At 46.8% G+C, this 12,950-nt stretch overlaps 1 protein-coding gene across 2 annotated transcripts; it reads right to left on the reverse strand.

The window, feature by feature from the left end:
• Positions 1-747: 747 nt before the first annotated feature.
• On the reverse strand, positions 748-11,630 carry khdrbs1b (KH domain containing, RNA binding, signal transduction associated 1b). 2 transcript variants are annotated; one of them, XR_002874187.2, is made up of 11 exons: positions 11,230-11,630; positions 10,159-10,280; positions 7,897-8,013; positions 7,582-7,728; positions 6,647-6,774; positions 6,325-6,565; positions 6,086-6,153; positions 5,853-5,911; positions 5,262-5,452; positions 3,193-3,252; positions 748-1,684 (listed from the first exon to the last, which is right to left on the reverse strand). XR_002874187.2 is itself a non-coding variant. In XM_023960249.2 (9 exons), the coding sequence occupies exons 1-9, from the start codon at positions 11,321-11,323 to the stop codon at positions 5,346-5,348; spliced, it is 1,083 nt and encodes a 360-aa protein (XP_023816017.1). In that variant the 5' UTR covers positions 11,324-11,620; the 3' UTR covers positions 4,168-5,345. The 2 variants fall into 2 exon arrangements, 1 of the variants encoding a protein (XP_023816017.1); XM_023960249.2 differs by lacking the exons at positions 748-1,684; positions 3,193-3,252 and having other exon boundaries at positions 4,168-5,452; positions 11,230-11,620.
• Positions 11,631-12,950: the final 1,320 nt, after the last annotated feature.

Raw genomic sequence — 12,950 nt, forward strand, 5'->3', positions numbered from 1 at the left:
CGCGCCCCCCTGGCATTGGCTCCCAACCCCTGGACTGAACTGACCGTTTCTTAAACGTATGGGTTTTCTTTATATCAAAGCTGGCTTTCTCTAAAATCTAATTTACATTAAAAATATTGTTTACTGTCGAGCCTGTGATGGGCGTCTCTTCTGGACACACCTCCAGCTCTCTCCATGTTTTACTGAAGCACGAAGCTTCATGAAGCGTCATGAACCATCACCTCGCTGCTCAGTCCAGATTCAGATTTGTCTTCAACCCTCTTATGGTTCTCTTTCGGCAGCCATGATTTGTTTTGAAACCTTTCGTAATTTGCCCATTTCTGTTCAGGGTCACAGAGATGCTGGAGCCTATCCCAGCCACGGTCAGGAGACGGTAGAGTGGCCCCGGACAGTCCTGCAGGCCATCACGGGGTCCCACAAGCACACACCATTGAACCTGTGAGGCATGCTGTAGGACTGTGGGAGGCGGCTGGAGAAAACCCACACGGGAACCTCCACACAAAGAATCCAGACGCTTTGGGAAAGAGACACCATATATCTGACCCCCCCCCCCCCCCCTTCCTTTTTCTGAAGACCACATGACATCCCCTCCAGATGGGAGCGTCTTCACAGGCATCAGCGTGTTCCTCAGAAGGTGTGAACCTGTCTGAGCTGGAGGCTGGGATCCAGCTGCTAACACCCCCCCCCCCCCCCCTTCACGCCATGGAAACGGGCAGACAGGAAGCAATGAAGACGGAAAGCGCTGGCTGGTATTGAAGTCCACCTTTATTGATCACTGCGCAGTAACATTTACTTTGCTTTCCACCATTATGCTTTTGACAGCTCATCGATGGGAAGGGGGGCGGCCTCCACACCATCACTCATCTGTCAGCAGATTATGGACGCAGAGCAGTCATTAGTTCAGAAAGAAAAGCACATAAAGCCTGAAGTCTGTTGACGTTTCATCTCAGCTGATGGTTTTAATCCAGATGTGTGATGTTCTGCCCTCCAGCATTTTCCAATAAAGCAAATGGAGGCTGTGAGCAGTCAGGAGGAATCGCTTTTTAATGCAGGAAAGTACGGCGTTGACCTCTAAATGCATCACAGCACCGCCGGCTGCTGGGATACCGTCAGAGACAGTGGAGGGAAACGGGGGAATTTAACACACACAAGCAGGATTGACGGATCAGACTCCGCCTCTTTCTCACTCCTCGACAGCATAGTCTGCAGGGGGGCCACGTGTGACCACATGCTAACAGGTTTCTGCCTCCGCGGTCAGACGGGCTGCTCTAAGCCCAATCCTGACACGGATCTGCTCCCAGAGTGATCCATGGGATCCGTCTCCACGGCTAACACTTCCTCTGATAAATACTGTAAATGTAGATGAAACCCACGAAGAAGCCTCAGAATAAAGAGTTTCCTTCACGTCTGACACTAGAACGGACACAAGGACCAATTCCTGCTTAAAGAATCTCTGAAGACTGAAGCTGAGGCTGTTTGCAGGAGCTTCTGCAGGAATAGAGGAGGATGAAGGGTGGACTTCCATCCTGTGAGAAAAGCAGGAAGAGTCCACCTGAAGCTGCTCTGCACTCACATGATGGACGGATCCTGCTCACCTCCACCCCCACCCCCACCGTCCCACCCAGGGGTGGGCTCCCAGCCGCTCCTCTGCCAGCTGCTCCACCGGACGCCTCCTCACGGTTTCCTGCAGGGGAGACAGAGGAGAAGACGTGAGGCTGCTCCTCATCAGAGAAGTCATTCATTAAAAGTGCTCTGGCTGCCAAACGGCAGAGATTCTGTAGCGTATCCTAGCAACGCGTCTTTGAATCAGACACGACTGCTGGCATTTTTGCCGAGTATGGATTAGAGCGATCTGATTTTCTGAACATCTCAGGGAAGCAAAAGACGAGAGAATGGGTTCAGAAAGGCTTCAGGACGGACGACAGGCTGCTGCTGCTCCAGCTGCACCTCAGGAAGGATCCTCCGTCTGCTGGGAGGAGCTTCAGCCATCTGCATGGCGCTCAGCCTTTCTGACGGGACACGCCGGCCTCACACAGACTCAGAGGAGACGGTCAGCGCCGTCCAGGAGCCATCAACCATTTCAGACAAATCCTCAGCATTATGAAAGGTTTCTCCATGGTTTTCAGACAAGATCGTCACCCATCTCTAAGAGGACAAAAGGTCAAAGGAGGCCAAAGCCAGTTCACACCCAACACGGCTGAGGCGTCCACTTTCAACGTTACGCCAATGTTCAGACACTTTCAGGAACACAAGCTCACTCCAAAACCAAAAACTTCTCAACTTCATCCCACCAGCTCCTCAAACTACTGGGAGAGCAGAGAACGGATGTCATTTCAGGTATTTAGGTTGAATCTTCATGCCCCCTCAGGCTGCAGGTGAATAAATACCGAACACAACTTCTGTCCTTCCTGTTGTCAAGTCCAAATCCAGAACCAGACTCTGTCAGAGTCCAGTCCTACATTTACTGCTGCCTTTGAAAGGACACAGAACCACTGAACATAGACATGCCAGCACATACATTTACATAAAAACGATGGAGAAATTCTGGTCTTTAGAGAAACTAAAGCGGTGACTGTGTGGGATTTTTGATCACCGCGACGATGAAGCAGCAAGAGCTGCGGGGTTTGGGATAACTAACACCCCCCCCCCCCCCCCCCCCCCCGAAACACAAAATTCCCCGGCGGCCGCGTCGCAAATGAATACAATGGAAATTAATAATTAGAATGCAGTATGTTTAATAACAAACAAACAAATAACAGCAAAAACAACTAATTAACTATACAGGTAAACAATAACAACCTCTTTTAAAGTGCAAAATAGAGCAAAAAGTGAACAAGTGCCGCTTAAATGAGTCGTGCTGCTGCTTTTATTTGTCCATCTTCATGCGAAAGAACAAATGTCTCACAATCTAAAAGAACAAATGTCTCACAGTCCAAGAGAACACGTCCCACTGTACCATACGAAATAACAAATGTCTTAAAAGAAATTTCCGTCTTAAGTGGGAGAACAAATGTCTCACAGTCCTACATAAGGGAGCACCCGTTTAGAACAATTGTCTTTTCATTCAACATGAGAACATACGTCTTAGGGTTCCACATGCATCCTCTCTTCAGTAGAGCTGTCTGGGTTTCAAACTGAAAGCCTGAAAACTGCCTCTAGTTTTAAGTGGAACATGTGGAGCAGAGGACCAACCTGAGGGTCTCAGGGTCTTCAGCCGTCGCGCTGCAGGCGCTGGGTAACCCACAGCTGTACCTGAAGGGAGAACAACGCCCAAGTCAATCCCTGGTCTAAAAACACAGACAGAAACTTCAGACAGATCATGCAATTCTACAAGAGACAATATGCTCATGCAACTCAGACTCAGTTTGTGTTGATCGTTTTAGTTTTACTGTACGAGCAAAAGGGTTTAAATATTACAGTAAGCAACTTTTACACTGCAAATAAAAAGTAACAGCAGCTCAACTGCAAAGATATTTACATAGATTTGGCTCTGTTCTTTTTAGCAGGAGTTGCATTTTCCTACCATATTTGATTGGAACACCAAAGTTATTTTAAACCATGAAATAAATTACAGGATGATGTTGGAAGTTACGTTTTCTTGCTTTTGAGTCAAGACTGTCAAAGTATTTGTGTTGGGATTTACCAATAAGTTTATGTCAAAGTATAAACACTCTAGGAAATTAAACATCTAGGGTTAGATTACCTTAACAGCAGCGTTCTCTAGGTTATAACCATCCTCTCCATTGCACTGCCATTACTCTGTACTAAAGTGGTTCATGACAACACGGCCTAGACCTGAATGGCGGTTTGGATTCGGTTAATTTTCAAATGAAAGCATTTCTCATTGACGGTTACGACCACAGGTAAGAGGATTGAAAAAGTCTTATACATACCCAGGCATTCAATGCTTTAGAACTCTATACACATTAGGAAGCTATCCAGGTTATTTTAGAGGTCTTACCTCTGGGTCCTTTTTAAAAGTATAGAAAGAGAGAGAGAGAATAAGTTGTGCTCTTTTTAGAATCAATCAAGACATCATTTAGTACGGTTAAAGCCTTCAGTACATTCATTTAGATTTAAAAAGGAAACCACCTACATTTGACGCTGGTTTAGAAAAGAGGCCATTTCAGAGTTTTACCAGGAAGGAAACAAATAAAGCAAGTTACGTTTCATAAAAAAAACAAACTAAGCTTTATTGACAAACTGCTGCAAAACATCTTTTGGACAGATTTAGTAACCTATTTAGGCAAGCTTACACATGTAGCATAATGCATTTTATGGAGAGGGTACAGATACTAGGAGAATAAGTACAGTTAGGATGTTTTAAAATATGTACAAGAGTTTGGATTGAGCTGCAGGATCCCTTCTCTGTAATAAGAGAAGACCCATGTGGAGATTTTTGTCCCAATCCTTCTGGATGTTCTTAATGCATGCAGTTTATATAGAATCAAATCACAGAATGAAGAGAATGAAGGGCTTTTAGTGAAACAGGAGGCCACGTTTGGACCAGCTTCTCTTTAACAAACACGTTTTCTGAGTCATGTCAAACAAATGGAGGATATGAGGACAGGCCATCTCTACAGTGTCTATTAGGGCTATATTTCAAAACTCCAAGTACAATGTCAAATATTGCTGCCTGCGTCGGAATGGAAAACCTTTTAGAGCTATTTAAAAAACAAATTAAGATTAACTAGCAAGAAAGAATTGAGCTCATTGACATGGCTTTACCATTATCTTAATTTAGGACGTCTTTTGGTTGTTTTTTCCAGTTTTTGCTTTCTTTTTTTTATAAATATGAAATAATTGGAAGTTTTAATGATATTTTATGGGCTATATTAACTGAATTTTGAAATGTAGCCTAAATGGGAATCTGCAACTGACACTCAACAGATTCTTTTGATTTAAAACAGTTAAACTAAAAGGCTTAAGACAGGTGATTCTGAGCTACTACGTCGTCTAGAAATCCCCAAACAGTTTGAAGTAACAATCATCAATGCAGAAAAAAGCCGGGGGCAGGAGGGGGGGTAAAATATACAGCAAAGCAACATTTAAAATGGGTGAAGAAAACATGGCAACTTTGCCTGCCCCATCTAAAAGCCATTTTGGTAGTTTTGATGGGCAGTTGGTTGGTCGGGGGTCTGGTGGGGGGTGGGGGGGTCTGCTGTCAAGTCTCCAAAACGAGTTCAGAATTTCAGTTTCCAATTTGCTCTCCTTTATAAAGTCCATTGTAGGAAAAAACCAAAAACAAAACGGACAATTACTTTTGTCGGGCTTCTTAAAGCGAGAGCTGCCGCAGTAGACCCACGGCTATCGGGACCACGCTAAGGGGAGGGGGCAGGTCCACTTTAGTACTGCCGGTACGGATGCTCCCGGTACGAAGTCTTGGCTCCTCTAGAAGAGGGAGGGACCTTCCCTCCGGCTGTCCGCTGGGTGCCGTTCCAGTCGTCTTGACCTGAACGCAACAACAGGAAGGAAATGGCAGAAACCTTCCACAGAAACCATGGTCACAGTCCTGATGCTAGACAGACGGGGGACACGTCCTTAAGACCAAACCCAACATTTCAGTTTCAAAACCCTTTTGCACCGGAGCTGCCGCCTGGTGACCACACAATAGCACACGTGCTGTGAACTGCTGTAACTCTTCAACCGTTTATGTAACTAACAATTCCAAAGGACTGGGCTTTGAGCCGCAGAGCGCTTTTCTCCACATCAGAATGTGTTGGAATTACGGTTTTTGAATTGCATAAACGACTGAAGTAAAAAGGATAATCAAAGGTCAAACCTAGACTTCAAGCTCCAGGGTTGAAGGGTTTACCAGCTTCTTAGCAGAGTGAAAAAACACCCCGACTCACCATACGAGTCATACGACTGTGTAGCGTCTCCGTGTCCGTAGTCGTAGTATTCTGGTTCTCTGGGGTCACAAACAACACAGGGAAGAAAAAACGCAAGAATGTCACAAAAACAGATTTTAGAAAACCAGATAAGACTGACATGCAACACATCAACTCCGTGTTGCAGGTCTGCTGCAGGCCAAATGTAGGAAAGTCCAAAGCGTGCGCTCTGAAGGCCACAGACGAGCACTTACGCCTGCGGCTGGCTGTAATAGCTGTCGTAGGACTCGTAGCCCGTGTCCGTGTAGCTCTCCTCGTAGCCCTGCAGGACAGAAAACGCAAACATGGTCCTCAAGACATGCTTCCACTAACGCACACGTGTCCCTCAGGACTGATCCCTGATCTAAGGAGAAGCAGAAGCTTCAGCCTGAAGGACACGTTTACCTCCTGAAACATCACATAAGTCTGCTAACATGACGGAATTTGTACGAACATAATCATCGTAGCTTTCAGCAGCTGCACTGGAGGTGTGCTGAAGGCCAGGGGGTGCGGCCATTCTCTGGGGGGGTCCTCCAGTTGGGGGTCTGGCACGTGGAGCCGCACTTCCCCTGACAGACGCGGCTGCGGGTCCCCCCCTGCCCGCCGGGGCCCCCCTGACTGCGCCGCCTCTGGCCGGGCCACCTCGAGTCACACCCCCCCTGGCTGAAGACCCGCGGGGAGGCATGCCCCTCCCCCTGGAGGAAGGAATAAGCGTAAAGACATCAACACATCAGATTCAAATTCATTACTTTCAAACTAAACGGATGTGCCCCCACCTGTGGACTGCAGCAGGCGGGCCCCCGCGGCCCCTGCCCGGCATCCCGCCTCGGCCCCGGGGCTCCTGCCCTCCGTTGAGGTAGCCCATCTCCATGAACTGCTCCTGGCAGATGTCATCCATCATGTCCTGCACAGAAAAAGGCAAAGATGAGAGAAAAGCAGAGAGCGCCTCCCCTCCAATCACTCAGCTCCTATTGAGAAGCCTGCAGAAACACTGCACCCCCCCTGCAACAAACGGGCAAATGGAGCGACTCGGTGCTAAGGAGGAGGGGCTGTGGGAGGCTGGAGGGCTTCCATCCACACTCAGCCTCTCCATCAAGCACAAAATGTCAATCTCATCTCACTGCACTTCTTTCAGCTGAAGCGCATTAGCGGAGCTGCCGTCTGAGCAGCACGATTCCTGAAACGCCGTCCAGAAGCAGGAGCTGGGCTGTGTGACCCAATCAGTTCCTGTTCATACATCCGCCCCAGCCTGGAACGGTGACAGGCCCCTAATGATGAGGAGCCTTCACTGGGATGAGCGGCGCACTTGTGTCACAAAGCCTGATTCTGCAGGACTGCTGTCACCCAAGCGGTGCTGCATGCTCCACGTTTCTGCAGGTCTGTAATCGTCGTGGCGACGGCAGCCAGCCTCAGACTTCAGAGGAATCTTTCCTTCCTGCAGTGAGCTGAAACTGCGGCTCCACATGCGTAAAAACGTGCCCAGCAGCTGCTCACACATTCCAGACGGACAGACTTTCTCACACCACAGCTGAACCTTGAACCATCCACAGCCCCCTCCACCCTCAAGAACGCCACACAGGCCCCGCCCTCATCCCAACGATAGAATTTCTCCAGTGAGGGTGTTAGAAACATTTGTTTATAGAATGACGTGAAGTCTCAGGAGCATGGAGGCTAAATCTGAACGGCTTCATCCGTGGCCTTGGTCTCTTACCGGAAACAGGAACTTCTTGACCTCCTCCATGGCGTGCGCCATGCGTAGGTAAGCGTCGGGCACGGGCGCGAACACCTCGATGAACACGTGCAGCTCCATGGACAGGTGGGCATACTTGGGCTCGCCGCCTTTCCTCAGTTCCTCCTCCTGAAAGGCACACATGGAGCATGCATGGAAAACGGCTCAGACGGCGGCACCACAACCAGGATTCCCTCCTTTTTCTCACTGAACACCAGTGGATGACAGCTTTAGTGTGGTGACCTGCTGCCTCTGGATCCCCTGCCCTCCCTGCTCACAGCTGTGGCGGCGCAGTACCTTAGCCTTGTCTCTCATGGATCCTTTGCCCAGCACAGAGATCTTGGCTCCGGTCTCCTCCTGCAGACGCTTGATGGTGTTCCCCTGAGGTCCCAAAATCTTTCCCACGAAATTAAACTGAGAAAAAAAACCAGAGTGAGGTTAGCCTGACAGTCCCAGCGTTCAGGAGAAAGTGGAGGACGGCGGACACAGTCAACCCGTTCAACACCAGCTGCAGACAGACGATTCTTTACAGCCATCCTCCCAATCCACCAGAACCCGTATTTGGCCTGACGGGCCTGTGGCAGGAAGGCGGTTTGTTCAAACACACCGAGCCTTAAGTAACCTCTGGCATCTCGTAGTCATGGTACTATATTTAACTGTGTTCAAACGCGACTGTGAATATTTAATAAACATGTTAATTAGACTTTCAGTAACTATTTATTTCAAAACAGCCACATTCTCTGAGCTTATTAAAAACCTGCTAACGGAGCCGGACAGCAGAGCGGAGTTTAACCAGCAACCATGGCGGTTTATTCTGAAAGTCCATGCAGGGGTTTGACTGATCAACGGGAAAATGAACAGATGTCAGCGGTTCACACTGCACTTTTAAGTACGGATGAGCCGATACGATAACTGATATTTCTCTGTAACTGTGGCCAATAGCTGATATTTGCAGATACTGATAGTGTCTACAGCAACACAAAGATTACATTTCCTGTTTGTTTCTTTACTAGAAATGCACAACTTTTTTTAACTGAACTATCACACTGAACTTGACCTTGTTAACAAACAGCAAATAGGAACAAGTATCATTGTCAAACTTTCATATAAATATATCTGTAAGCATTCAGAGCATTTATTGAAGTATTGGACATAACTTTAAACCATCAGGAACAACATGTATCCCTATCAAAAAGAACCTGAAACAGTCAGTTACTGACTATGACTGCAAACATGAGCTTTTAGGAACAAGTATCCATTACAAAAATAAAGTGTAGATTTTTTATATCAGACCGTTAAACTCAAATTATGCAAATATGGGCTGATACTGATACTGGCACGGCTATGTCGCTCATCCCTACTTTTTAGAGATGACAACTCGGTGTAACTACATCAGATGCTCATCTGGGGGCATTAGTGAATGAAGGGGATGAAGAAAACCCCCCTGAACCTCTGTCCCACTGATGAACACCTTCTCTTCCTCATTGCACCATGTGGGGGTCTAACCCTAAAACAGCCATTGGGTCCAAGAGCCACAAATTCACTGTTTAGAGAATCCACTTCAGGTATTTGTGGCCATTCAAACATCCATTAATAACATTAGGTTGTAAATCTATACAATAGTTTCATTATTGTCTTTTTCTTTAAATAACAATGATACTTTCTTTTTCTTTTAACAGCGGGACATCCAAGTTCCCTTCAAAATAAAATCCACCCCATGTCAAAAAGGATCTTCCTGCTGCAGAAGATGTCATTGAATTAAAAACACAGGAAAGCCAATCATGACCTGATCACCTCTCATCACTTTGGTGTAACTTTTTCTTTTTTTACTAGTATTAACATGACAACAATGGTGTAAACCTTTATTTGAATCTATATGTGCTTTAGGCTTATTCTAATAGATCCCCACTTTACCGTGGTTTTTCTCTGACAAGGTCAGAATCTAAATGTAAACAACAAAACAAAACTACAAAACCATAATTTAGTGAGATCACCAGCATTTTTCTTCATCATAGCCAACAAGCCACAATGGAGGGATGAAGGGGCCTAGTGTGGCTCCGGAGCCGCAGACCCCTGGCCTAGAGATTACTACACACTAGTACTTCTTTACTTTAGTCACTACATGTTGTTCTGTACATGACTTTGTTTGGTTGTTTTCCTGCTGATCAAAATGCTGCATTTGGCTTTTTTTTCTTGGGTTTATTTTCTGATGGAACGAGCTGAAAGCGGCGCAGACCAAAGCAGCTACATGTTGGCGTCTGCCGTCCTCTGAACTGATCCCCCTGAGCTTCTGTCATTTGCTAACAGAAGGCGTGAATTACCCTGATCTACGTTGTAATGGGAGTTCAATGAACACGCTTGGTGATATCTTAAAGTACGCCATTACCAGCTTTAATTACAGCCCAGAGCTTTAAGATTACAGCTGAGTGGGGGGATTTGACACTCTAGTAACCCCTGGCTTTGTGTACATGGAACAGCAGCAGGATTAAACCAAACCAAACCAAACCAAGTGAGCGAGCATGAGGTCAAAGGTCAGAAGACAAGTGGGAGCAGCCTCACCTTGGGGTACTGCTTGACGGGGATGAGCACTCGCTCCTTCAGCTTGATGTTCTTTGTTGTGAAAAGGTCCAGATAGGTTTCTGTCTCCTTTTTGGTCTCACCTTTCTGGATTCGATCGATTTCTGGAAAAGAAAAGGGATTTTGGAGTCAAACTGGAAAACAGATTAAAAGACAGTCACAGTCTAATTTGGACCCAAAATGTACTCTTATTTGAAAGTCACTTTCAAAGACAAACGGTGATGAAATGTAAAAAGAAAGAAAAGAAAGCGTGTTTAATCGTTTGGTCAGGGTTAAAAAAAACTTCCTCCAGTTGAAAACCTGTTCGATATGAATACTTTTTATCTCCTGCTTGTGAAAAACCCAGAACAGTGATGCGCGTTTCTGAGAATCCAGAAGGTTCCGATCCTCCAGAATTTCTGCAGATCCTCTTCCTGCACGGCCGGTGCTCCTGCTGAACACCTGTGCAGCCCGCCAGGTGCGTCACGTCACCGCCCGCCAGGTCTCCAGGTGCACATGCAGCACCTGCAGCACCTCCGCACGCGCCCAGGGCCTGAATCCCATCAGGAAACGGAACCCCCGCGGTTCCGGATAAAGTGGTCTCAACCCGGCTGGAGGAGCCCTGGGGTCCGGTGGGTTCCGTTTAACTCCGGGAAGTTGCTCCTCCTTGCTCACGTTCTTTGTTCACGGATCATTCAGCACATCTGGACCCAGCGGGACGGGAGCAGCCCGGGACCCGCGGCTTTCTCCCCGTTTCCATGCCGTTTTGGGTTCTGGAAAGCGGCCGGGCTCCGGCTCTGGTCCAGCTGTCAGATGAAGATCGGGGCTGGACGCCAGAATGACCGAGTCTGTCCGAAAACCGAGACCGATTTTAATCTCCGCACGGTTCGGACACGCCGCATCCGCGTGAGAGGAAGCAGACAGTGAACCTCAAAAAGAGCGCCAACCTTTGCCGTTCACTACTAAAGCCTTAGTTTACAGACGCCGGACATTTTTCTTTGGGTCCCGTCCGCAGCTGTGAAGCGGCTGCTCGGACGGTTTCAGCCCGAACACCCACGTTAAAAGCCGCCTTACCTGCGTTCAAAAGTTTCATGGCGTGAGTGAAAGACACGTCCAGGCTGTCCTTCTCCGCTAGAAGCTCAGGCAGATATTTATCGTCGTTCTCCATCTTGAGTTTAGGGAGCGGGAATCGATGCAACAAGAGAAGACGAGCGTGGTAAAACTCCGTCCGACAACGGCAGAAAAAGTAGTCCGGTTACGGAAGAGCGGCGCGCGGCGTGTCCTCTGGGCGAATGCTGCTTTGCATGTGGATCCCGGACGGCTTCTACGTCGGACGGGTTCGCCTCGGTTCCGCTGACCCGGCTCTGCGCTGCGACGGCTGGAAATGGGAGAACGAAAGTGGGGAGAGGCGAGAGAGGCAGCGAGACGAATGTGAAAGGCGGAAGTGAGCTCACAGGCCCCGCCCACTCCAGCCAAACTGCAATCTGATCCGTTTGACGGGTTGAACCGCGGCAGACGTCGTTTTCACGCGCAGAAAGTCCTTTTTGTTGAAGTTTTTACGAGTTACTGTTTGCTAGACGGCCATTGTACTATAATGAAGCACTTTAAAATTGTCTAAACAGTTTCGGTGGATAATAAACAAGTAATAAAGACATTAATAAACGGCACAGTGATGGGGCATTCACGGCCTTCTGGAGCCAATTCGATTTTTCTGTTAACTTTACCACCCAAGAAGACTCGAACATAATATTGGTCAGTGTTTATGATTAACGACATAATCGGGCCCTCAAATTTGAAAGAATTTTCCAAATTTGGAGATATAGGAAACTGAACCTCAGTTATGAACAAAAAATGTCATTTTTAATAGCGAAATCTCAGATTAAATAAATAAGTTTGACCTAAAATTCCCCTTACAACTTCTTCAATGATAGGGTGTCACCAAAAGATAAATGATCCATTATGACTCTTTGGCCTTGAAGAAAAATGCCAATAGGTTTGTTGGTTGTTTGACACAAAATGTAATTTATTGTGAAAGAAACTTGGTTGTGCTGCTGTATATAGTCAGTGACATTAAAAATGCTTTTACACCATTTGAAACTGTTATAATTCAACTATTGTAAACGTTTAAAAGTTATATTTTATAAAATCAATGACTTAAAGAATAATATTTTGTGTTGAAGTGCGACTTTGTTGGGTTTTGGTCTCTAAGAAATTGGGCCAAATGGCTCGTTTAGCATTAAAGGTAGTTCAATGTTCAATCCGGTCCAAAAGCTGCTGTCGACAGTCTGAGGTTGGATGATCGATCAATAAATGTGAAAGCAGACTGTCCTGCTTTTATCTGAGGCTCTCTACTGCCCCTTACTGGTCACCCTGACAGTGACAGCGAAGCCTAAATTGGCTCCTTGGGCCTCATTTAGTCTCATTATTCGCCTCCTTCTCGCACGTTTATTGATTGAAAAATGCTCATGTGGAAAGAGCAGCATGAAGACACATTTCAAGGATTGATTTTTCCCACTCATATGGTAGTAATGAACCTCCTATGTCATTTGGTGCAGCACACAGGGTCAGAGGTTAGAGCGAGAGCATGCATACTAATCAGGAAAAGAAGATGTCCGGTTCTGGGTATTCACCATAGCCCATGTCATACATTATGTACAGGCAGATGCTCATTGAACAAACAGGAAAAACTGCAGGCCATTTGTCACTCTGAGGTAAAAACTATTACAATCGACCGCAGGTTTATCCAGGCATGCATCTGCTGGAAACAAATGAAGGCAGAAAGTGTGTGCTGTAAA

This window comes from Oryzias latipes, chromosome 11 (genome assembly GCF_053564925.1).
Source record: "Oryzias latipes strain Hd-rR chromosome 11, Olatipes_Hd-rR_3.1".
NCBI lineage: Eukaryota > Metazoa > Chordata > Actinopteri > Beloniformes > Adrianichthyidae > Oryzias > Oryzias latipes.

What these genes read in the sequence shown, in the direction of transcription:
- khdrbs1b (XM_023960249.2), bottom strand. Translation starts at nt 11,323, where the DNA reads ATGGAGAACGACGATAAATATCTGCCTGAGCTTCTAGCGGAGAAGGAC. An exon ending in CCATGAGAGACAAGGCTAAG is followed by an intron (nt 7,729 to 7,896) that starts GTACTGCGCCGC and finishes TGTGCCTTTCAG; the next exon opens with GAGGAGGAACTGAGGAAAGG. An exon ending in TATTACAGCCAGCCGCAGGC is followed by an intron (nt 5,912 to 6,085) that starts GTAAGTGCTCGT and finishes TTGTGACCCCAG; the next exon opens with AGAACCAGAATACTACGACT.